The following is a 25,816-nucleotide window of genomic DNA, read 5'->3' as shown; positions in this document are numbered from 1 at the left end:
ACTGCATTGGTGTCGCAGAGGTCATGGGTTCAAATCCCTTCCAGGCCTAGCAAAAATCGTAGAAACTTACTGTATTGTGTAGCTTGTGCTTGTGTGAAAATGGATTAACAGATTCTGAAAGGTCCATTACATTTACTTTGATGTTCAATCACTGCAGAACACTCTTTGAAAATGGTTCGTGTAAAATTAATGTACATTTTCTATGCGTTGTACGAACGGCAAACGCAATTAATCATTACGTTTTCCTGCATTTACACACATTAACCTTCAAGGAAAATGCGTGTTTTCAGCCGCAAACTCCGGTGAATACGTCGCTGTACACTGGGAAAATGCCAATGAACCAAAGGAAAACAAGCTGTTTGCGGTGCGTTAATCGAGCGGTTAATGCCGGAAAATGATTTGTTTACCTGCATTTACCGCGAGGGAAAACTACCGTATAATGGAACGAAAACTGGGATTCACCGATGGGAAAACGCATAGAAAACGTTGGATTTCCGCACGCAAAACGTGTGTAAACGTTCATAAAATGCTGCGTTTTCCGTGAATTCAATCTTCGTGTTCGATACGGTAAACGCTAATTTTTTTGCCGTGAATTATTGACTAGGCGCTGTACAATCTTCGTCAAGCTAGTTTGAATTCGCCAAGCATCTCTACAAAATTTATCAAGTTAATCCTTGAAATTAATCAACCTCTATCAGTTTTCTTTGATTAGCCCAAATATGATTTAACCATATTCTGATAGGTTTTTTAGGTTTATAAAGAAACCAGCCAATGTTCTGCGTCAGTAGCTCGATCTGTTTTCAACTTTCTTCTTGGACATGGGAAAAAAATGAAATGAAGGGAATCGTGAATAACATTTCCCCATTCAACTCACAGTGACATTTGAAGATTTCTTTTTCATGCCGTAATCGTCTTTTTTATTATTCGAACGAGGGCAGTTTTTTTTTGTAATAACAGCTCTCCTACTGAGCTCAAATAGATATTATTCTACCAGAAAAAAAAAAGCCAAACAAACAAACATTAAATTTTATTCAGCGAGAAACTGCAATAAACGCAATTTACTTTTGATGCTAAATCTAACATTACAACAAAATCTACTGATAAGTTTCTTAACCATTTAAAAGTGTTATTTACAACATGTGCTAACTCACATCAGCTTGAAGTACTTGTCTATCCATGTTTTCTTGAGTTTAAAATAAAATTCAAGTTGAAAATATGATTAGATAGTTAATCAATGTGACGTCTAATTTTAGAATGATCAAACCTCGGTGTATATCATCGCAAAATTCTGGGCATTGCGAAATTGACGCGTCCAATTGCTGAAATGAGCTCTATCACGACACGTCGTGACTGCCATGTTTAAAGTATCAAATTCTAAATCAAACTAACGTATGAGCGATCCATTATGATAAGTCCTGTTGGTTTGTGAAAAATTGAAACGGTGTGAGTCTGTTTGACCTATTTTTTTTCTTACTCCGCCTCTGGAAAATCGTTTGAAATTTTGAAGTTCTGAAACGGGAATAAAACGTCCAATTATAAAATTTTCTCTATAGATGTGTTCGGATTTGACGGCAGTGTGACCGAGTGGCCAGGGCGCGTTGGAGTTGTAATCTGTTGGTCCCGGGTTCAGACCCCCACCATGCTACTCTCTGGATTTTTTTTCGTTTGCCTAGTGTTCAACTTTGTGGCTGCGCTTTGTTTATCGCCAACCTCAATTATTTTTCCATCTCTTACAACGTATTACCCTTATTAGACACTTTTGTCGTCGACTGATGTGGAGAACCACTTGCCTAGGGTCCATAAATATTGCGTAAAATTGGAAAACGTGATATAGGCAACTTGTGTCCTGTATTACAGCTATCTAATTCTTGTAAAGAGTGTTACTTCTTATTTTGCTCGTGGTCATGCTAAATGGTGCTCCTGCTTGTCCAGAATATCAATATTTGTTATTTTTTCCTTTCGTTTTCATTGTTTCAATTTTTTAATTCTTTTTTTCGTTCCTTATTCTGGTTGCAAACATGTCCTACAAATTATTACGTATAAGATTTTTTATCATCACAATTTAACAGAACGCAGCCAGTGTACAAAATCTACTGAAGTAATGAAAATAACCGGTACGATGAAATTCTACTGAAGCATTCTTGATTGCACAGTTTATGAGGATGTCATCAACGTAGAAAATCTGCCCAAGTAATTTTAAAATATCATTAAATTTATTATGACGAAAAGAGGACTGCGTAAAATCTCCGAAAAAAATGTACCTTAGGATCAATATAAATACTGCTATGATTTCTATGTAAATACCCAACAGAAATCTCTGTTGGGTATTTACAACCGGTAGGACGGTTACTAAAGCAGACCTTTCTGAGAACCTCATCATCTTCCACTGTAGGATGAGCACCATCCAACCTGCTTGACCAGTCTGTATCACATCTATATGCTGGCACACGCGTTGTTGGCATTTTTGTTACTGCAGCTCCCACAAAACGAAACCATCCCTCAAGAAGTTGGTTGTCACCCAACACTGGTCCAGATTTGGGCGTTTTGTTACTCCTTCTTTTATTGGCATCGCTCAGTTCTTTATAAGTATTACACGGATCGGCTACAAAGTTAAAGATGATTGTGGTAATTAGAATAAATGGTTAACTGATTTGTTAAAGCGTCTCATAATCTTAGCAGTTTAGCGACCAAAACCAGACCTTTCATTTTACAAGAACAACTCAAAGTTATTAAGCGTTAAGGTCAAGAAGTACTTGTGTGGGACATTTTCAGTCTACGACGCTAAAAAGATCAATATGCGTAATTAGATTTTATTAGCGATGGATAGCAGTATCCGAATTCATTAAATTTTATTTTTTTGGTTACACAGGAGTTCGCTATATTTAGATGGCAGTCAATACTAATAACGTCACCGATTACTGAAATTTTGTTTGAATGCATACTGTACTTATATTTAATTTTTCTTCTCATCTTCATTTTGTTGCTTGACGCATTTATGAAATTTTACACCTTCTTTTAGCTCCAAGATTCAAATCCAAACTTGCGATTTCGTTCCAGACTGTTGTCTGTCATTAATGTAACGTCCATCCAAAGGCAGAAGAAACAAACAAAAAGTATCAGAATTCTGAGTTTCGAAAAATGACCTTAAAGGTTTTGTAATGATTAAAAACAGCGTAAAACAAATCATCAAGGATTTGATTTTCTACCAATGGCAACATGCCTTGCATTGAAGTAAGACTTTTCCCACCAGCTCAGGTGAGACTTCTCTTACTTTAAGGAAAGCGAACAACTACCTGTGCAGCTTTGTCCATTTTCAGTATATACAGGCTGACATTGACAGTCGTGTGATCCCATGGTGTTTATGCAGGTAGCACTTAAGCGACAAGAATGACTTCCTTCACATTCATCAAGATCTAAGAAATTACAGATAGAAGGAGATTTAATAATTATGCAAACGTCCCTGTACATAAGCCGTTACCGTGTTAAAGATTGCAACTATGGCTGTAGTCAACCCTTTGCTGGATTTTGAGAATAAGAGATTGTCTTGAATGTAGAAAACAAGTTATCTGTGAAAAAGGCTAGCACTACGAAAGTTTTTTAGTCGGGTAACTGCCTTCCTTTACGTTACAAAAATTAAATCCTGGCTTTCCATGGTATCAAAAAAACGACAACAATCTGGGATTATTGACTGTACCTTTACGATTGCGTCCATCTCCAGTATATCCAGGTTTGCATGTGCAATTGTGTGATTAGTATGAGTTATGACAAGTAGCGTTTACGTGATATTTGCCAGGATATGTTTTACCGGAAACGGGAAAAAGAGAAAAGAATGAAAATGGGATTTGGTTTTCATTCGGGAGCCATACATGTACATGTGTGAAAACCCAGAACAATCGTTGGCAATTTTCTGGTTTCATGTGATTCTCTAGTAGAACCTGAAAGTCAAACCGTTATTTTGAAATTTTTTCACGTTGGTACAGCAAATATACCTAAAGCATACAGTATAAACTGCTCTTATTTGGAGTAAAAACCACGATATATAAACAACGAAAGAAAGAACGAACTGAGAGAAATCATCCCTTACCTCGTCAGAGAGAATGACGAAGGGCTAACGGTTAAAAATAAAATGTGAACGGTGGCCAATTTACATTATTAACCCACTTGATAATACTTAATTACCTTATTACCACCCTTTCTTTCCGTTGGGCATCATTTAGTTCTGAAGGAAAATCATTATACAGTCCATTGAAAACCTACGAGTAGAACGGAAATGACAAAGTATTCTCAGAAATCAATGTAAGCTTTGTTTTCCAGGAGATGTTTAAGGCAGCAAATTGATCGTTCAAATTAAAAAGGGCGAATGCTCGCAGAACCGATAAGACTCTGAGGTATCCTACATAAGAAAATAGAGGTGGAATTTGAATTTATATCTCGCCAGGTTTATTCTCAAATATTCCATAAACCCGGAAGCCAACCATTGTAGGAAAAGGTGCAAGGGGAAAATAAAAATAGACCAGCATATGTTCGAGTTTCTTTATTTCATCTCTATATAATTAGAGTGCACATCATAAAATCGCACAAGTCGTTCTTATGAATTTTCGTTACCAGGCCAGGCTTTTACCAGGACAAGCATTCTTTTCCTCTATCACTAATGATAGAGTATTTTTTTTTTCTCTGATGTCATAATTACATGTATTCACATCGCTGAATCAAACCGTAGATTATTATAAATGATAATGTTAAAGATATTTATACAGCGCCAAAAATCCTCTAATATTGTCTATGGCGCTTGATATTAAGATCATTAAGAAGCTAAAAGAAAAAAAAAGGAAAGGAAAAAAAAATATCCCTATGTAGGAATAAACTAATTTAAAACTTCTAAGATAATTAAACAAATTTACCATCAAAAAAAAATTTTAAAAAAGGTATAAGCTTGTTTAAAAGGATGTGTTTTTAAATGTCTTTTAAAACTATCAATTGAAGAACTAGATCTTATTCCAAGTGGGATCGAGTTTCATAGTCCTGGTGCCGCCACAACAAACGTTCTCTCTCCGCAAGTCTTTAGTCTCGCTTTCGGAGTCGCCAGAGGGTATTGAGAAGAGAACCTTAATGTCCCTTTAGAGGTGTGATAATCAAGTAAGTCACAAATTTGGCACGGCACTGTTCCATTGATAGCCTTGTAGAGCAGTGAGAGAATTTTATAAACTATACAGTGACGGACAGGAAGCTAGTGAAGCTTTTTATAGGATAGGGGTCATGCGATCTAATTTCCTAGTACGTGTAACAATTCAAGCTGCTTTATTTTAAACGGATTGTAATTCGTAATCTTGAAAGTGGATGCTGAGGCAGACCACATAGCAGTGAGTTGTAGTTATCTAATATTGAAGTAATAAAGGCATGAAGAACAATTATGGCACTCTCTTCTTCAATGTACTTTCTCATTTTGCAAACGTACAAACCATACACTGCAACACACGTTTTTTCGTACCCATTATCGCCATTTTTGGTTCGTCTCCACCGTCAGCGGGATAGACAAATTGTTAAAGAGCAATTGTAGCGATTCGGTTGTGGCCCAAGGCAGGCTGGAAAACTTGCAGTCCCAATAATCTGATAAGAAATCACTCTTTAGGAGAAGAAGATTACGGTTTTTGTCAGTTATAAACGTGGCCATTTGGTTGGGAATGAAAAGGTTCCAAAGGCATCCCCATTTGGATTGATAGCTTGGGTTCAATGAATGCCTAGGTCGCATAACCAGATTTATGCATTAATGAATGTAAGGATGTTACCCGCCTTGGAAGTTTTAAAGAAACCATACCAATCATCTCTTGTTCCAAAGCAAACTGTAGATGGCGTCAACTCCATCCATCTTATTGTTTGGAAAAGAACCAGCACTTATGTGATGAATTGATTTTGAACAAAAAATGTGAGTTGAATAACAAGAATACACGTGTAGACAGCCAGCCGCTCAGTCAAGCAGATGGATAGGAAAGCGGGAGGGACAAAGGGGATTCAGACATCTGGAGGAGTAGACGGATGGCTGAATAGGACTGACAGTTGGATTCATCGAGAGATAACTTAAAAGGTTAGGTAGAGTTTTTCATAAAAGTATTTCACCAAATTAAAAATGCTTTTTTACCTACCGTTTCTTTCCTCGCAATTGGTGCCCTTGTATTCAGGCGGGAAAAGGCATCTGTAACCTTTGTCGTAAATCCTGTCTGACAAGTGCCATTATGTTGGCATGGAGTCTGTCCACAAGTGTTCTAATGTGAATAAAGGGGTAAGTTTCTAAAGAAACTGTGATGCTGCGTCGGTGGGAGAGTATAGCAGGTAATTTAGTGTTAACAACTGAATTGAAAACGTAAATTAGTCACCGTAAAGGGTAAAAAAAAATGACGAAAAAGGTATGGAGTTCTTCCATCATCCATCATCCATCACAAGTCAAGAACTCCATACCTTTTTCACAGTTTCTCAGACTTCGTCGTTTATGTAGTGACGACTCTGATTTTTCCGAAAAATCAGAGCCAATATGCCAGTTTTTCGATGAACGTGGCCATGCTGTCTCTGTCGTTCAAGCGGGCCACCACCGTGCCCAACAAATTAATCGACAGTCAGCACTACAAACGGCTGAGAAGGATAACACTGACCAAATTCCGGGTAATAAACGACAATGGAACTTAACTTAACAGTGTAATACGTGCATGTTATTGAAAGAACAGAGTTGGGAATGTAGGATTTTTCAATTGGCGTAATTCGTAGTTGTCGAAGTAGTTTGTGTTTTGCATCTCATATCCAACTTTTAAAAATCTTCGTTAAATACCCTTTAACTTTACAAAATGAGTTCCCATCATGGGTGAATGTTGAACGTGGCTATTTACCTTACTTAGTTTATTTTGGAACTTCTATTCCTTCTGTATATGTATCAGCGAAGAGAATGAAAGTGATATATGAAATAAGATTGCACTCGTAAATGAATCGAAAGACGGAAAATGATTGACAGTTTTCCAATCACCTTTGCCAAGCGTTAAGCAAGTCAACTCAAGATTACGGTCTTCTATTTCTATTAACAAAACATGACGCCCGCGACATTGCTGATCCTAGAAGTTTGCAGAACGCGTATCCTGCTTGAACTTTGGAGTGGGCCTTGCCCACCACAGAGTCTCCTTGGCTCAGTTGTAGAGCATCGGAGGGTGGAGCCCGAAGATTTGAGGTCCGATTCTCATGGGGACTCAGAATTTTTCCTTTGTCCCACGCTCGTGACGAGACGAAAAAAATTTCTTCATTTATTTCTTTAGTGGGCTCGAAATCTAACCATCTTTCCTATTCTATTTGTTACCCTGTGGGTATTTTCCAAATAAATCAAAAGGCTTATGCATAAGGTGTTTTATGGAGAAGAAACCCAACTTCCTTTTATTAGAGGGGGGACGTTTCTAAAGAAATTTTGGTGCTGCGTGGATGGGAGAGTATCACAGGGTAATTTAGTTTTAGCAACTGAGTTAATAACATAGATTGGAATCCGTAAAGAGTTTAAAAGCTGACGTTTAGAGCGTTCGCCCTTCGTCTGAGCCAGTAACTACGTACTAACGCTCGATTCGTCAGTTTTAGACTCTGTACGGTGGCTAATTTAGGTTATCAACTCAGTTGATAATACTTGATTTTACCTTATTACCTCCCTCACTTTCCGTTGGGCATAATTTGGTTCTGGATGTGAAAAACATTATGAAGTTCATGGAAAACCTACGAGTACGACGGGAATGACAAAGTATTCTAGGAAATCGGTTTTGTTTTCCAGCGAGTGTTGAGGGCAGCAAATTGAACTTTAAAATTCAAACAGGGTGAATGCTCGCAGGACTAATACCAGTTTGAGATATCTTACATAAGAAAATAGAGGCAGAATTTGAATTGTAACTCACCAGTTTCATTCTCAAATATTCCATGAACCCGGAGGCCAACCATTGTAGGAAAGGGTGTAAAGCGAAAATGACTGGCATATGTGCAATTTTCTTTATTTCATCTCCATATTCTTAAGGTGCATATCGTAAAGTCGCACAGGTCATTCCTATGAATTCTCGATTCCAAGCGAGGCCTTTACCAGGACAAGCATTCTTTTCCTTCGTTCTTGAATCTTGAATTAAAGTTAGAGTATTTTTTCCTGATGTCATAAGTACATGTATAATAAATGATAAAAGTAAATATTTTTATACATCGCCAAACCACTAATTGTCCACGGTACTTTACGTTAAAATCATAATAAAGCTAAAAAAAAAGGGGGGAAATATTTATATATGGGAATAAACAAAGTGAAAAAACTCGGAGTAATTAAACATATTTATGATCTAATAAAACTAAAGGGAGTTAGAAGCGTGTTTAAAAGGATACGCTTTAAAATGTCTTTTAAAACTGTCAATTGAAGAACTAGAAGTTAGTTCGAGTGGGATCGAGTTCCATGGTCCTGGTCCCGCCACAGGAAACGTTCTCTGCGGTCAACATCGATTTTAATCAATCAGACTATTCTGTTTAATTGAGACATCATCAATATAATTGCATTTGCAGAACATTTATGCATCATCAAGAATAAATTATTTTCTCTCCTGGTGGACAAAAACAATGCCTTCAAGTCCAAAAATATGATGTAAAAAATCAAATTTATCTTTCTTTATCCCCGATGTTTTGTCGCTGGACGTTTCCAAGCAAACTAAAGGTACTAAAAACTAACGTGATTTGTTATATGGCCAAACAAGAATAGCCATTCAATCAACATTATTTACAGCGAGTTCAACCAGTACCATCTCTAAAAGATATATAAGGCATGGCTCAAAAGAGACTAACCTTTACAAGTCAGACCATCCCCAATGTATTTAGGATTACAGGCGCAACTGTAGGAGCCCTGGGTATTACTGCAAGAGGCGTTCTTATCGCAGATGTTCATCTGTGAACACTCGTCAATGTCTGATGGGGATCAAGTGCACCACGTCACAACCCAGAGTTGATGTTATGATGAAAAATGTTTTGGTGAATCAAGATATAATGAATAACTATCCAAAATACTGCAAATCTAGTCTCAAAGGATGTGAGACAAAACAAAACAATCCACAATTTTTATTGAGGGATGAATTTTAGGATAAATGTTTGACTACTTCCGGCCCTATAATTTAAGCTAAAAAGACGTTTCAGATTACCTCTCGCATCGAGTAGCTGGGATTGTATGTATAGAAAGAGCAGCGATGGAGGTTACCTCTCTTCGGACATAAAGGACTTTTCTGGACATTGAAGAAAAGTTATCAAAATCACCTGAGCAAGTTTGTCCATCTCCAATGTATCCAGTGTGGCATGTACATACATGTGATCCAATTGTGTTGGTACAGTTAGCATTCTCATGACAAGAAAGATTTCTTGCACATTCGTCAATATCTGAGAAATAACAGACTTTCAATCACGATTCTTGGAGTATGATACATGTATAAATCTCCTTATTTTGAGCATTGAGTGCATTTCGTCCTCTTGCTTTCAATTGGGATCATTTTCTACCTTTGGTAAAAAATATTAAGGCAAGGGTAACTACTTTATTAAAACAAACAAACAAACAGAGAAAGTACGTACAAATTACACAAACAATTAAAAATAAAAACACAAGCAAATAAATGAAGTTATAACGAGACAATTACAATCTAAAGGCCTTTACCTGTGCAGTTCCGTCCATCTCCGTTAAATCCAAATAAACAGGTGTACACAAAGGATCCATTTGTGTTTTGACAAGTAGCGTTCAGGTGACAATTGTGAGTATTTTCTTGGCATTCATCAATATCTAAAAAAATTGGAAAGAAAAGAAAAATTCTACAACGTTAGTGGTTATACGAGCGAGAGAGAAACTTTTACGAGGTGACAGGTCATTAAGTTATTTATCACTGTGACAAATTAATTATTAATTTAGACTAAACAAAAACTTCCACTGCCGTGGAATCTCTCTCTAGACACCGTTCCAAACTGTAGTCGAATATAAATCGTCAAAGATTAGCCTTGCTAGCCTTCCTTGATAGACTTTTTTTTCGCGGAATGTGAAACTGCTAATTTCATTCTTTAAAAAATTCTATTTTTTTCTTACTAAAGGCCTATTTTTGTCTTTTACATGAAAATATTTTTCTTTCGGTAAGGAAAAAATCAACTGAGAATTTTGTGAAAAGAAAGTTACGCCCTTTGTCTGTTTCTGTAATGGTTCAACGCATTTTTTCATCTTGACCCTTATCGCCGACGCGCTTTACGATTTTTTTTCGCGGATTGTGAAACCAATCATATCATTCTTTAAAAGAGTCACCTTTCATTCTCAGTAAAGGCCTATTGTGTTTACATGATAATCAAAATAGTACATGGTTGCTTGCGGTCATGTAACTTTTCTTCTCTTGTTCAACTCGATACCAAGAGATTACAACTGTTTATATTCTCATAAGATAGCGACTTGAACACTCGAGGAGGTGAACACGTGAGGACAAAATGACCGAGTTTCTTAATGATAAATGGTCTAATTGTCTTTCAACGCAACTGGATGGTGCGGCACTGTAGTCGAACGTGTCATGCAGGACTATTCTACTATATAATAGAAAAGAGATTAAATTTACCTGTGCAGTTTTCTCCATTTCCAATATATCCAGCATGACATTGACATATATGTGATCCAAGGGTGTTCATGCATGCAGCATTCACGTGACAAGAGTGATTTCCTTTACACTCGTCAATATCTGAAAAAACATAAACCAAAAAAAAAAATGTAATTGAAGAAAAGTGACGGGGCATAAGCTGAGAAGTCTTTGTCTTGTGGTTCTAGACGTGAGCACTTCACGTTATCACTTACCAGATTTTTTCTCGGTTTCCTTAAGTTCAAATCCGTTGTTCTGTCCTGTAAGCCTATCTATCAAGTCTCATTTGCCAGTTGAGATTTTTTTACCTCTGAATGTTTATTGAATACAATGGTGTCATTATCGCCATTGTCTTCAGGCCTACACTCATCTCTTTTTATTTAATGTATGCTGGTAAAACAACTCTTACAAAGATGATAGTGCTTTTCTTTCTTATGGGAATGGTTACAAAGGAAACGCATTAAGTACCTGTGCAGCTGCTTCCATTTTCATTATATCCGGGGTGACAAGTACAAACGTGCGATCCTTTGGTGTTCATGCATGCAGCATTCACGTTACAAGAGTGATTTCCTTTACACTCGTCAATATCTGAAAAAACATAAACAAAAAAAAATGTAATTGAAGAAAAGTGGCGGGGCATAAGCTGAGAAGTCTTTGTCTTGTGGTTCTAGACGTGAGCACTTCACGTTACCTCTTACCAGATTTTTTCTCGGTTTCCTTAAGTTCAAATCCGTTGTTCTGTCCTGTAAGCCTATCTATCAAGTCTCCTTTGCCAGTTGAGATTTTTTTACCACTGAATGTTTGTTGAATACAATGGTGTCATTATCGCTATTGTCTTCAGGCCTACACTCATCTCTTTTTATTCAAGGTATGCTGGTAAAACAACTCTTACAAAGATGGTAGTGCTTTTCTTTCTTATGGAAATGGTTACAAAGGAAACGCATTAAGTACCTGTGCAGTCGCTTCCATTTTCATTATATCCGGGGTGACAAGTACAAACGTACGATCCTTTGGTGTTCGTGCATGTAGCATTCACGTGACAAGAGTGATTTCCTTTACACTCGTAAATATCTGAGAAACTATTCATAAATTTTTCACTTAATCATTTTTATGACCCATAGTCATGTAATTCCTGTTATCATTACAGAATGTGTAACAAAATATGTAGATCGTGGTAACTCTGTGCATAAACATGCATGGATAACGCTGCATAAAATTATGAGACGATTGACAAAAATTAGTAATATATGGAAATATTAAAACTACCTGAACACGAGTGTCCATCGCCGGTGTATCCTACTGTACCTGTGCATTTGTAAGAACCATATGTGTTAGTACAGTTTGCATTCACGTCGCATTCACTGATGTTAAATTTACATTCATCTATATCTAAAATGTTGAAAGAGAAGAAGTGAGTAAGTTAGAGCAACTTGAGAGAGGCATCCTCACTAGAACTGATCCAAACTAAATATTACGATAATGATATCAATAATAGTATAATTTATATTAATTTCTTAATACTGATAACTCATTACTAAATAAAATAACTCGAGCAAAGTTATAGGACCTACCTTCGTTAACCATATCGCAGTAAATCAGTTTTGCTTTTCCTTTCGTAGTTGGATTCAGCCAGTACTTGCCACTTATGGTGTGTTTACCTTCACTCGCCTTTATTTCGTGACAAGACAGCGCCGGTAATTCAGGGATAGAACCTAAGGGAGCTGCAGTAAAGATATGTTTTACATTCATTTCCTATTCTTAGCTCTTCCAGGTGAGAAAGTGACAGGTTGAGGATGGAGAAGATTTAAGAGAAACAGAAATCACATTGATGGAGAGACTTTTGATTTCTTACCTCTGCCGTTCGATCGCCGCATGTAAAACCACGCGGGTGCTGAGAGGAAATTCTCTGGTCTCGCCTCCTTAGTGCGGTTATTTAGTTCACATATTTGGTATTTTCGATTGTAGTTATAGCTTTGGCACGTAATCTCTTGTCTACATTTGACATCGCAAAGGTGAGGAGCCGCCAGTGAACATCTTTTGAAGACAGAACTCCCGAGAGCCATTCCTTCTATGTTTACTTCTGTCCTACATTGATCATTAGCTGCGACAAACTCCATGGTAGAAGCGAAAAGGACGAATCTTAAATGGCCGAACAGCCACCACATACTTCTTTGCTTGTGCTGAATCTGAAAATATTGAGAATAGGATCATAGAAAGAAAAAAGACGAGTTTCCCCTCAACAAAACTTGTTTGATACCAGATGAAGCCATATAGCAATAATACTACACGTACATTAAAACCTTGCCTGTAAATTCGTTCAGGCACTTTCCAGTTCATGATGTGAGTAAAAAATTTGCACAAGGCTCGATAGGATGCCAATCGTCATGGAAGATCAGCACAACTCTTAACATTAAACTTTAATTTTGAAGGCTCCTTTGGTTTCTGTGGAATGATAACTTTGATCTGCTTAAGGTATTTGAAATGTCCTCCTGATAGGCCTGATCACTTTACGCCCCCATAGAAGAACGAAATGTTCAAGCATTAAAAATCTTCATTTCGAAATATTGGTTCCAAATGTAAAGTGACAACGACTCAAACTCGGATGAAATAACATAGTGAAATAACTTCAGATGAAATAACATAGTCTCATTATGAGCGAGAAAAAAATACAATCTTTAACAAGTTGGCTAATTAACATTTATAAGCTGCTGATTATCCTCATTCAGTTATGAAATAAAAATCCCGAAGATTGTTGAAACCCTTTATTTATATACAAAGTCCAGTAACCCAAAGGGTAAGAAAGATTCAAATATAAAGCTTCCAAACTATATCTGATAAATAATCCTTTCTAAGTTGTTCGTAACACATTCAACATTTTGGACGGGGTTCAAACTTAGCGACCTTTTGATAATTTTTTAGATAAACAGAGTAATATATTATTTAGCAGAACTTTTGTGGTGCATGGAAGTAATCATGTAAAGGTTCAGTTAGTAAACCTCGAGTATTGATAATCTGCTTTCGTTGAAAAAGACCTCAAGATAATTTTCTTTTAAAATCGCACCATACCCTTCTTTGGGAGTGAAGCCAACCTTTTCCTTTGATATGCAAATCTTTTTCGTAAAGAATATAAATTTTCCAGGGATAGTATTACTCAAATCTTCCATCGGTGTTTTCGATATAATCAAGTCTTACCTCTCAAGATGCAAAGCTCTTTGGTCTTCACTACTTTTGAGGTAAAAGTGCTTTCTTTTCTTACAATATAGTAGCTATGACTACCATAGAAACACCTGGTTTCAAGCCAAAACGATGATTAACTTTAGATAAGAACCTACAATGTCACTGAACCATGGCAAAGATCAAATATTTGTTTAGGAAAAACTACGCAAATGTCATCACTATCTTAAATTTTTCAATGAACGTAATTTTCACCAGGTTTCTTTGAAAAATTATCACCATCAAACATCAAATACGGTCTAAAGTAGCTTTTAAACGTTGTTTAAGAAGATTTCCTTTAAGTTCTCAAATAATCCAGTGTGTATCTAAGGAAACTCCACCGTGTGCTAATAAAGGATCGCTAATGAAAAACTAATAAGAGAAGAATGTCTTTGACAAGGAAATATTGCCAGCCTCAAGAAACGTCAAGCCTTCAATTGCGTAATCTATACGCAAAGCTCTAAACATACAACACCACTCTTAGGTTTGTATCAATCAAAAGGGTCCCACTTACGGTGTATGCAACTTCCTGAAGATAAGTAGGGGCTGAGTAAATTTGTACGGGCAGGGAAAACTACATTTTTTTCCCTTTTTGCCTTAAGAACTATTGCACTTGTTTGAGGTTTTTAAAGTTAGGTCTTTAATTAAGAAAGGACTTTCATCAACCTGACGCCTAATTTTAGCTTGAAAACTTACTCTGGCCTCGAGGAAGTCTTCCAGCAAATACTGGCGATTCGTGTAAGAATATATCTATCAAAGTTTACACAGCTCCATTTTGCGGGAAAGCCACAATGCCATAATTCACAGACGTCAAACACACGCAATACAAACGATTTGCTCGAACCTCAAAGGCTTCAGAGCTACAATACAAATTCAAGTTGACCGTGAGGACAAACAGATCAAACGAAATGCGGTGTAAATTTGCATTGTTCCGTCATATATTTAAAATCGATCGCTAAATATTGTTTAGCTTGACAGTTTTCAATGAGTCGACAATGTAGTTTAAATAAATTATTATCGCTGCAGAAATATCAATTTTTTTCCTTTTAATATTACTCATAGTTCTTGCAATTGTCTTCTGTCTTGTCTCAAGCAACGCTAAATCAACACGTAATAATGACTCGAAATTATTTGAAAAGTTCCTATTCTTGTAAAATCGTTCGCTCTTCTTCCTAGGGCTTCGTCACCACAAGTTAGACAACGAGCACAACGTTTTCCGTCCGCATGGTAAAATCATCCCGACAATTTGCGCACGATGAAACATTTAGACGGCTTCACGCACTCTGTAGGAGTTTTAAAACATAGTTTAGGCGCACTTTTACCAGAATAAACAATACATTTTACCCCTTTATTCAACATATTAAATGTTTTTTTCAAGATGACAGACAAGGCACATATCAGATGCTGTTTACGTCTTTCTATGAGACACCAAGTGACGTCTTTAATAAATTATCTCTTATCATTCCAGCTTGCCTGATTCTTTGATGGAAGTTGCTCGAATTTTAAGGTACACTTAAAATTGTTTAAGTTCTTTTACGAGTGATATGCCACTGAAAAATAGCTCAATAATTTCGAACTTCAATTTAATTAAAGAAATAAAACTTTGGAAAAACTGTGTGATCCACATTTCTAATCCTCAAGTCTCTATTGTTTAAATTTCAATTGTATTAGTCTCGATGCACGAATGGTTTAATTTCTGAAATTGAAAACTGTCAAACAATCTTTAGAACTTATGTACGGACGACCTTTTTTCAACATTCGTTACATTTTTGTTTTGTATCTGAAGCAAAGAACTTTACATGAATTCAAGAAAATGTTTCAGTAGAGAATTGTGAAATTGTTTCGAAGACAGCTTTCAGGACATGGGGTTTGCCTCACCTAAGAGGCGTGCATTTTTCAAGAAACTCATATAGCGTCGCTCTAAAGGCCCTGTTTACTATTCGAGTTGTTATCAGATAGTTGTCTTTTAACTGTCGACTGGTCTTATTCGCGTTTTCAACGACATAGAGAATACTTTATTTAGGCAGGCGATAAATTAAATCGTGTTATTTCTGGAATTATGTATCGACCAAACTGTTCGAATAAAGCTCATGTAGACTTATTTTCCACCGATTACGATTCATCTTTCGTTAAATGTGTTTCATTGACGCCTTGAAACGAAATAAGTAGGTGCATATGTAGAATATGCGGATCACTCAAGGTTTCTGGTAAACCAGACCAAAAACTCTCGATCTAAAACGACCACGATATCTCGTTTTGCCACTCTGCGACAAACGAGGCTCGATTACGCAATCGAGCCTCGATTTTTCAATCGAGCCTCGATTTTTCAATCGAGCCTCCATTTTCCAATCGAGCCTCCATTTTCCAATCGAGCCTCCATTTTCCAATCGAGCCTCCATTTTCCAATCGAGCCTCCATTTTTCAATCGAGCCTCCATTTTCCAATCGAGCCTCCATTTTTCAATCGAGCCCCCAATTTTTAATCGAGCCTCGTTTCTTTAATCGAGGCTCGTATCGAGAAAAAAAAGAAAAAAGAATGGGGGAGAGGTAAGCAGGGAGAAAAAATAGAGACAAAGGAAGGAAGGAATGCACCAGGCGGCAAACGTAATTTAATTATTCGAGAGGGCTCAGGGTCCCGGAAGGGTTGTATCGGTATGGGTAGAATCCACTGAGCCAATGATTGCAGGCGCATTGATTGCTCAGCGATTGAACAAGCTGCATTAGGTGCTTCTGTGATTTCATGCCAAAAGAAACCGCAAACAAGTTGTGAATGGGAGATGAATAGATGGAATGCGAGAAAGCACAGAGGATAATTTTCGTTTCTTGGTTTCCAAAAGTTTTACCCGCCGAAAATGGAGTGTGCATCGCAGGTACAAAGCAGTTAAGCTTATATTATTTATTGTATTCAATTGTTTTAGGTACTTGTACTGGGCTTAACATCGGTCAATGCAGAGCAAAGGAAAATGTAGTACGACCTATAGAAGCAGAGAGGATAAGAGTCTTAAATTCAATCTGATAAACAGTTAAGGAACTAAAGTACTCCTTTAATTACATGGTATGTGTGGTTAATCTTCAGTGAGCTTAACACCCATAAGTCTCAAGGTGAACAGTTTCTTTAAAATTAGAATTTTCCCAAAAAAAAAACCCAACAACAACAAGAAAATGTTCAAGAGAGAGAACAAAGTCCTTCACACGGGAAGCGTATATCATTACATACGAGAAACAGTAATAGTTGACATAAGTAAACCAGGCCATACTGCATGTGCAACATTACCTTTGAATTTCAAATGATAACTAGTACTGCATAACACTAACAACGTATACATCAGTTACTGAATTTTTTGGGTTTCGTGCTTATTGGTCATCATCAAAAACATAAACAAGTGTTAACTTGTTGCCATAAGTGTATCTATATATATATATATTGTAACGAACTTCTAACTTTGCTTTCTGTTCAGTGCATGGCAAGAAATAGCCAAAGGGTCTCTGCTCTATTTAATCACTGCGCTCTCACCCAAGGACCCTTATTCTGCACCTTTCAGTAAAGTAAACATGGGCATAAATTTTTGCTCTCTTTTGGAAGTCTTCAATATTGCATGTGCAACATTAACTTTTATTTCCACGCCGATTCTGCTTCCTGGGTGTGTACCCCTGTCGCTGGATCAACAAAATTGTCGGCGTGGACAACGACTCGATGCCGGGCTACGTGATTGGGAAGATGCTGCTCAAGGTTTTCATAGGCGCCCAAGTCGTCCGTGATAACCTCACTCCCAGGAAGGAGACACTTCTCGAGAATCGGTAAAAGAGTGTTGCGATCCCTTCTGGCAACCACTTCATAAAATCCCCTAGCAGGTCTCGTAGCTGTTGAGATGACTCCGAATACCCACACGTCTGGAGCACGTCTTCCTCTGTTGTACTACAGAATACGGCAATAATTAGCACTGCTAAAGTCTGGGTGCTTAATATCAGGCGGCTTCAAATTCACAGCATTTTTCTTTTTTTTATTAAAATGAGCTTGTTTGTTGTTGTCGTAGCTATCATTGTTATTGTTACTATTGCTATTATTATTATTACTATTATTATTATCATTGTGTAATACTAACCTTCGCCTTATGATTGAATTTGCTTTCATCGCACTTCACCAATGCTGGGCCGCCAAAGGGGATGAACGGGTTGTCGGTGATGTCCTTGGAACACACACCCTCCAAACGTCTGAATATAGTGCATACCAGATTTCTGCTCATGGTCATCATTCTCGATGTTCGTGTTCGTGATTCATCGATGGACCAAAAATAGAGTGTAATCATCATTTCCCCCAGAGGAATTTTGGGTAATTCAGCGAAAAAGCTATTGGCCCTTAAACTTCGCTTTTTCTTGCATGTCCTGCATCTCCTTAAGTTAAAAAAAGAATAGATAACGGAAGTGTAAATTATTAATTACTTTTATAATTTAAAACCTTCGTTTTGCCTTTTCTTACGAGCCTGTACTGAAACTTTTTTTTTTTTTCTGAAAAGATTCAGACTTAAGCGCGCACGAAAGCCTTTAGAGGACGCAGAAAGGGAAATATTTGCGTAAGTTAATTTTTTCAAAGTTCACACGAACTCGCGTGTCTCGCGCCTCCTCCAAAGCGAGGGATGTTATCAACTTTTAGTGAAAATTTAACTCCTAGGCAGTCCAACCCCATTGGTAATTCTTGTGATATTTTTTATGCTACTCCATCAGTTTAAATTTTGCCCCAGTAATGCAGAATTTGAAGTAATCTTCGACCATTTGTACCAAATCAACTCTCAAAAACATACATAAGGTAAAATTAAGCGTTTTTCTGAACTCCGAGCAGTGTAATAAGGCGAACTTTGAAGGTAACACTTATCGGCCTTCCTTTATAGCGCAACTAAAGCTCCAAATATGACCTTCCAAAAGAGAAATCGTGAATAAAATATATGGTACACATATAATATACTTATTGCAGCAACTAACCATTGATAACCGTCGATGTGGCCATCGGTTCTCCCAACCATAACCATGTCCTCGTGACAAGCGCCGCAGTGAAGAGGATTCGCTAGAAGCGAACGATTCTGCAGCCACCGTATCATTCTTGATACAGGGTACTGCCTTAGAGTAGTAAAATAACTCAAGTCCATAGCACTATATGAAGTTTCCGACAAGAAAACAAACGCAATGTAGTCTGATCCGAAAAGAGAGCAATGACCAAGAAAATGAGCTCAGTGAACCGCCCTTTAGGTTATTACGAATTAGACCCGAAATTTCCCTGGACTATTGTTTCTGGGAAATGTGCGACCAAATTAGTGTTGTATCGGAAGTTGCGGTTTTCTTTCATTTCAGCCGTGAGAAGCTTTAATTACTTTTTTGTGGCGATTATGGGATATCCTGGAGTGTTTAGCGAACACCTCATGCTACCGAGAGTTACCAAACCTACTAGGCAGGGGTCGCACTGTGGCCTTATTTTTCTTATGTCGCGTCATAAGTTGTCCCATAAATATGTCGCGACATTTACACCACGGGAGTCATGGAGGTCGCACTTGCGCGACATAAATGATATTTGAAACCAGTCTGTCAACTCTTTATATTTCACGCGCGAAAAGAGCGCCAAATATAATTTTTAGACATGAGGCTGGTGCTAGTTTTATTAGCGACATTTCTTCAATCTCTGTTTAATTTGTTCAATGTACAAAACCTTATTGGTTTGTACGCATTGAAGAGAAAACCGGTGACTAAAATTTTAACCCGATAGCTGTAGCTAGCAGTGCACACGTGTTGCCTTTGCAGAATTGCAAAACTCCAATTTCTGCCCGTATTTCACATTTGATTGACGACAGAAGAAAAATAAAAAAATTGTTATTTTAAGGCCATTAGACAAGATATGACCTGCTTTGAGGCAGGACATCGGCTTGTGTGATCTTTAGGTCCTTCGGACATAGTTATGTCTGGACGCGACAAAAGGGTCGCACTTGTCGCAAACATGCTATGACAGATTCTATGTCCAATGTAAACACCAAAAGCACTAGTGCGACCCCTGCATATGCTGAATTACTTATGCACATTGAATGTCCAGACAGCTAATTTCCATTTTTTTTTCCCGGTGCAAAGTTCGCCATGTATGATTCTTTCTTTCCCTCTCTCTTTCTCTTTTCTTGAATGTGATGGTGAATTTAAGAGTAAGCGAGTGAATGAATGATGGACATTGTTTCGTGACTAGCCTCTAGAAGGTTTTGATCAGTCTATAGGCATTTCTTAATTTGCGCTGCAACCGCAAATTTGCTTCCTGACGTTTCCTTAAGGCGTGCTATACGTAAATTTTAGTGAAAAGTTAAGAAGTTTTGAAGAAGGGGCTGATAAGAAAAAAAATGGTTTAAACGCCACCAGAAAGATGACTCCACCGAAAGCGCAGCTCAGGTTTGACTACCAGCAGTCCCTCCTTTTAGGCGAAGTCCGTAGCGCGAGTCCCAAAAAAAATTATGAAAAAAAATTGCTGTTAGCGCGCCACTGAAACCCTCGGAGTGACACCGATACGTCGCAAGAGTTCTATAAGAGAGGCGGTCAAAAATGTGGCTAGTTACTCCAAGAGTTCCCCTCAGCGCTACCATCAATTTTTTTTTTCACCGATTTTCTTTTTTGACTTAGGCGACGGACTTCGCCGAAAAGGAGGGACTGCTCGTAGTCTAACCCCAGGTAAGTAGGGACTGTTTTCCAAATTCCAATTTTTAAAAACTATATCAAATCATCAGCATTTCTTATTTACCTCAATTTTACTTATCCTTTGAAAAAAAATATCTCTATCTATATCTAAAAATACCCAAAAATCCTCAGAACATAGATTAGTGAAATGAGCGGACATTTTTTTTTGTTTGAAGCGAGCTAAATATTTGCGCTAAGCTCATGTTAAGCGGCGTTACATTAAAGCGACCTTCGAGTGTAACCCTTTACCAACCAGCGCGACATTCCAGTTTTACCTACACGAAACGATTGTAACAAAAGGCAGCAAAATTAGTGGTGCGTTGGCCACCCTGTAAGTTGAATTGAACACGTGACGAAAGAAACAGCATCTTCGTAAATAAGTTAGTGAAAAGAAACTTTACTGAAGAAAATTTACAATGTATTCAATGTATGTTTGTAGATAGCTATAATTAGTTTTATAATTAAATCTTGCTCTTTTTCAATCGGGCCCAAGTCTTCCTTTGCCCCAATGATTTGATCCTCCATAAGGGTTTCACATTCGGTATCAAAGACTCTCAGTACTCCGTCCTCGTTTAACAAAACAAATCTGATAGAAAAGGGTAGGTTAATTAGTGTTTAGAATTTGATGGAATGATGCTGTTTTAAATATCGCAAATAAACAGTCGATAAATGTGAAAAGTTATAAATGAAGGTTTGGATTAACGATTTAAATTAAAAGATGTCTATACTGTCATTGTTAAGTTCTGCATTCATGAATGACAAGTTGATTTACCATACTACCATTTCACTTAATAACAGTCAGGGTAGGAGTGCCTTTTGACTTTCATACCTTGTTTGAACTGTGATTGGCGAAGAGCCAAACACTGCATTTAGAAACAGCCTATTTTGGCTAGAGGTCCTCTTCCACAGGCACCGAAATGTGTGACTTTCAAACCCAAACAGTGGACTTGAAATATCCTTTGGAATTCGGATTGACGACTTCGGCACTGTCCACCGGTAGCACTTTCGCTTAGAAAACTCCCTTTTCACGGCAACTTGAGACTGCAAATAATAATAATAACAATATTTAGAAAAACAACGATAATAATAATAATAATAATAACAATATTATTATTATTATTATTGTTGTTGAAAGTAAGAAACAAAAGGAAATAAAAACGAAAACATCGAAATTCTAACTGAATGAAAAGTATCTCAATTGTTATACTTGAAAACGAGTCTCCTAAATGAGATCAACAAACCTTGTCATGAATCGCGCGCTGAAGACTTTCAACTTGACTCTTAAGTAGCGCCTGGTGGCTCCCTTGATAAAGTTCGTTGTGGGCATTTTCCATCCCTAACTGGTAGAAATTGTTACAACCGGCCACGCTGCATTTCATCATTCTTTTAGGACATTCGTCCAAATGAAGGTGAACATGGGACCTGAAATAGACACACATGGATCTTACGTTATCGGGCTTCTTTGGGAATTTTATTACTATTACCGGGTTAACCCTTTAAGAGGCCAAAAAAAATTTTAACAAGTTTTACCTTAACTGCGCTTTACTACTGGGGCAAAACCGGGTGTTGGTCCTTTTGATTACTTTTTTTTCCATGCTCTTTTCTTTAACAAAATGATGACAAAATTTTGTGAATCAATTCATGGCGATAACTGAATGATAACTGACCTGGGCAAATTATGGCCACAATTTAATGGACATGGTCCGGGCTTTTCTTGACAGGTTGGTTCATGCTGATCTAGTATATACCTCTCCACCTCAGCAGTGCAGTACTTGCAAGGTACTTTCTCTTGAGGGCAGATCTCCAAGTGACGCTCAAGTGAATCTCGCAAATGCGATCCAGGACAGCCATTGGGGCATTCCAGAAGGAGGAATGAGCAGGTCTCTTGATGTCTCTCCTTAGAACCATGCTCACCGACCCACGAGCAGCCAACGTTTGTGCATTTCACATTCAATTTGGAAATGACTGAACTGAGGGGTATGCTGATGTTCAACATGTGTTCGTTGATTGGCTCCCGACATACTGCACACGCCTTTTCCCGTCCACCTCCGGATTGATTTGAAATAAGCTGATGTATACATTCTTGGCATCCACTGTGTCCGCACAATAAGGACACGGGTCTGTTCATCAGCTCCTTGCTAAAAAATAGAACGCGATTCCATCAACAAAAAATACGTGAACTCATTTTACAGCTTTCGATCCACGTAAAGATTTATAACACACAACTGGCATTAGATCCCGTCAAGGGTGGCACCTAGCGTATGCCCCGCAACGGGGACCTACGCATAAATGCAAAAAACCTAAACATGAGCGCAAGCGTTGGCTACCGTAATCAGCCGAATCGCGTCTTTTGATAACCGACTAGCACTAACCCAATATGAAAGAAGCACAAAAATCAAAAGAACATAAGATGTTTGCTGGATACTTCATGAATTTAACAAAAGATGATCAAAATTCTCCCTAAAAGTAACCAGACCCGCGACTAAAATTACCAGAGTAAAAATTCAAAGATATGGTTAGACTAGAAAGAACACCGGGCTAAGTGTTTCATGATGGACAGAGAAGTGTTTGTTTTTATGTAAGTAATACTTTTACGAGCCTAGGAAATGACTTTTCCCGCCTTTATGGCACAATTTAGATCGGCGCATCTTGGGTTACTGCGTCTTTTAACTTAACCCGGACTAAAGGTGAAAGCTTTCGGAAAAGGAATCGGTAGTGAGCGCCAGGGAAAAAAAAACAAACTGATCAATTTTAATCGTAAATGAGCTACGAATCATTGCCAAGTTAACAAGCCAAAAGAGAATGTGAACTGTCAATTGTTCAAACTCTTATTAAGGTTTGAATAGGAATTCTTATGCACTTCCACTAAATACTTTGCACCGCACGCATTGAACCAAGTCGCTAGAGTTTTGAGGTCAGGACACAGTTGCCATAAATTTCCCTTGTTTTGGGGCTTCTTCTTAGCGATTGATCTGTATTCTCTTTTTTGCCGAACTTGGAGTTAAACTGACTCTTCTCTTGTCGTCAGCTTTTCTTTTTTCTTTCGCAATGAAGCTCGACAGGTCTGGAGAAGGAAAAGTTCCCAATTCTCCCTAGCACGCACAAGCAAAGCCTCGACGTCCAGTGACAACTCACATGGGAAAACTTTCTCGTACGGAACCTTAACGAGAATTGAATGATCTCACAAGGGACGGTTGTTGAGAGTCAGGGCTACTTCTGACTAGCGCAGAGGCACAAAGAAGAACAAACGCTTATTTCTCTTATGTTCTTACGATTTCCGAAAGGCAAGCATAGCATAAGCACAAGAAGAACATTTTTGTTATTGTCCTTATGTCGGCTTATGCTTATGTCACGGCGATCACTAAAGAGAACTACATTGGCGAAGTAAGTGATGGTAGGTTGCTGCTGTTCTCACTAAAGTTTAACTCGTTCATGGAACTCGCGGTAACAATTCAGCCTTGTAGGGCCCGGTAGATTAAAGGGCAAATAAACTAAAAAAAACTTATGACCTAGACAAGTTTTGAAAGACAATACGTTAACTAATCAATAAAAGTAAACCTTACCATATTGGGCAAATTAAATGGTCGTCTGTGTTAGCATCGGGTAAAAGCTCGCAGTTGAAGTGGCTCAATCCAGACATATTAGCTAATACCACAGAAAAGGAGAGTAACTTTCAACGATAAAATATCAGTTCACTTCACTTTACCCACTTTAACTCTGCAGAACACAAAGGGAAATAGGTCTTTAGAGAATTGGGCAATCAATGCTTAAGTTAAAAAGGCACTTTCGTTACACAATGCTAAATCAAAGAAATTAAGAACGAAAAATGAATCACTCAAATATACCTAAACTGTGAAAAAAAAAGTGCGTGTTATAAATGACCGCCCAGAAACCCAGATTCGCTGCCAGGCCAATTTTTCGTTCCTCTATTTTTCTTTTCATTTTTTCTTAAACGAAGAGGGAATGCTTACAGTCTTCTAAAGGCAGACTATACCTTTTTTCAAATGTGCCGAAAATAACCTGTTGCGCCCACGATAAAAACTCTCATTAATCCTGGTGTTTTTACTCTTTTCTTTTTTGTCATTTTCTCGTTATTTTTCTTGTTTTTATTTATTTATTTATTTATTGCTGCTTGGTGCATACTGTCGATCACACAATGTTAGGGATTCTAAGTTTGCCGTTACAAAAGCATATGGGTTTAAATTATTAATTTTTTAATTTGCAGTATTCTTTTTCTCTTTCTTTCTTTCTTCCCTCCATTCTTCCTTTCTTTCTTTCTTCCTTCTTTCCTTCCTTCTTTCCTTCCTTCTTTCCTTCCTTTTTTTCTTTCTTTCTTTCTTAAAAACAAGCCTCGGGTGAAGAAACGAGCCTCGATTAAGAAACGAGGCTCGATTGAAAAATGGAGGCTCGATTGGAAAATGGAGGCTCGATTGAAAAATGGAGACTCGATTGGAAAATGGAGGCTCGATTGAAAAATGGAGGCTCGATTGGAAAATGGAGGCTCAATTGAAAAATGGAGGCTCGATTGGAAAATAGAGACTCGATTGCGTAATCGAGGCTCGATTGCGTAATCGAGGCTCGATTGCGTAATCGAGAGTTTTTGGTCTGGTTTACCAGAAACCTTGAGTGATCCGAATATGCAATTCTCGAGTGACCAACCGGAACTTTAAAGAAGTTGCCAAAATAAGGATGAATTTCCCACTTGAGAAATGTAATAAAATTAGAAAAAAGTTTCAAACTTTGCCATAAGCATGTTTTGCACTAATAGCAGAGTATGTTGGGTTATTTTTCACTTCATCGAAAAACTGCGTACAAAGCTCATTTTTTCTTTTCTGCAAATATTTAATACATGTAGTTTTCGCCGTGGCAAACAATAGCACCGTATCAATTCGGCTGTCGATTGTAAGTAACCAAAATTGATTTTTTTTTAGTATCATGTCCTGCTCTAGCAAACTGCAAGATTCCAGGCTTTATCTTTCTGTTATCTATGGGGTAATATAATAATTTGCATCAACTCTAAATTCTGTAAAAAATGTAGCGACATAGATCTTAGGGCAAGTGCCAAACTGTACCAACCACTTCATTACATCGAGCGAAATATTCTCTCGTTTGGCCCTCATGCTTACCCTAAACGATACATGTGCGCAAGGATTTAAAGATAGTTTTCCTCTTTGAGATTCTCAGACACATGTCGTTTTATGTTCCCTCACATTCATTTTTTCAAAATTAATTAAAGATGAGTTCTCCTGAGCTCTTTAATTTTGAACGAACAGAAAATCT

General features: G+C 37.6%; 3 protein-coding genes and 2 long non-coding RNA genes across 6 annotated transcripts in view; 1 reads left to right on the top strand and 4 right to left on the bottom strand.

Annotated features, from left to right (window-relative positions):
- Positions 1-1,470: 1,470 nt before the first annotated feature.
- LOC149052833 (uncharacterized) lies at positions 1,471-12,808 on the bottom strand. The gene is made up of 11 exons (XM_089181791.1): positions 12,481-12,808; positions 12,200-12,349; positions 11,895-12,017; positions 11,580-11,699; positions 11,097-11,216; positions 10,611-10,730; positions 9,680-9,802; positions 9,289-9,408; positions 3,294-3,413; positions 2,262-2,602; positions 1,471-1,509 (listed from the first exon to the last, which is right to left on the bottom strand). Exons 1-11 carry the CDS (start codon positions 12,791-12,793, stop codon positions 1,471-1,473), a joined length of 1,689 nt encoding a protein of 562 aa, XP_089037917.1. The 5' UTR covers positions 12,794-12,808.
- A 3,557-nt stretch (positions 12,809-16,365) lies between these two features.
- Positions 16,366-22,949, top strand: LOC149052830 (uncharacterized). The gene is made up of 2 exons (XR_016186484.1): positions 16,366-16,710; positions 22,258-22,949. It is a non-coding gene; the product is annotated as an uncharacterized LOC149052830 (long non-coding RNA).
- Positions 17,454-19,272, bottom strand: LOC149052832 (male abnormal protein mab-31-like). The gene is made up of 3 exons (XM_089201300.1): positions 18,818-19,272; positions 17,944-18,232; positions 17,454-17,756 (listed from the first exon to the last, which is right to left on the bottom strand). The coding sequence occupies exons 1-3, from the start codon at positions 18,979-18,981 to the stop codon at positions 17,454-17,456; spliced, it is 756 nt and encodes a 251-aa protein (XP_089057426.1). The 5' UTR covers positions 18,982-19,272.
- Positions 20,589-21,655, bottom strand: LOC149052831 (uncharacterized). The gene is made up of 2 exons (XR_016186487.1): positions 21,366-21,655; positions 20,589-21,122 (listed from the first exon to the last, which is right to left on the bottom strand). It is a non-coding gene; the product is annotated as an uncharacterized LOC149052831 (long non-coding RNA).
- Positions 21,754-25,816, bottom strand: part of LOC149052813 (TNF receptor-associated factor 4-like) — a 216,125-nt gene continuing 212,062 nt past the window's right edge. Inside the window, exons 2-3 of one of the 2 annotated variants that reach the window (XM_089205838.1) lie at positions 22,204-22,674; positions 21,754-21,958 (exon numbers count right to left, since the gene is read on the bottom strand). In XM_089205838.1, the coding sequence (XP_089061964.1) occupies positions 21,769-21,958; positions 22,204-22,674 (661 nt within the window). In that variant the 3' untranslated portion in view covers positions 21,754-21,768. The remainder of the gene's footprint in view (positions 21,959-22,203; positions 22,675-25,816) is intronic. The other variant, XM_089205841.1, reaches the window with a different exon arrangement.

Source organism: Pocillopora damicornis, chromosome 1 (assembly GCF_964200805.1).
Source record: "Pocillopora damicornis chromosome 1, jaPocDami1.2, whole genome shotgun sequence".
Lineage (NCBI taxonomy): Eukaryota > Metazoa > Cnidaria > Anthozoa > Scleractinia > Pocilloporidae > Pocillopora > Pocillopora damicornis.
Note: the sequence above shows the minus strand (reverse complement) of the source record. Positions and strands in the feature narration are given on the sequence as shown.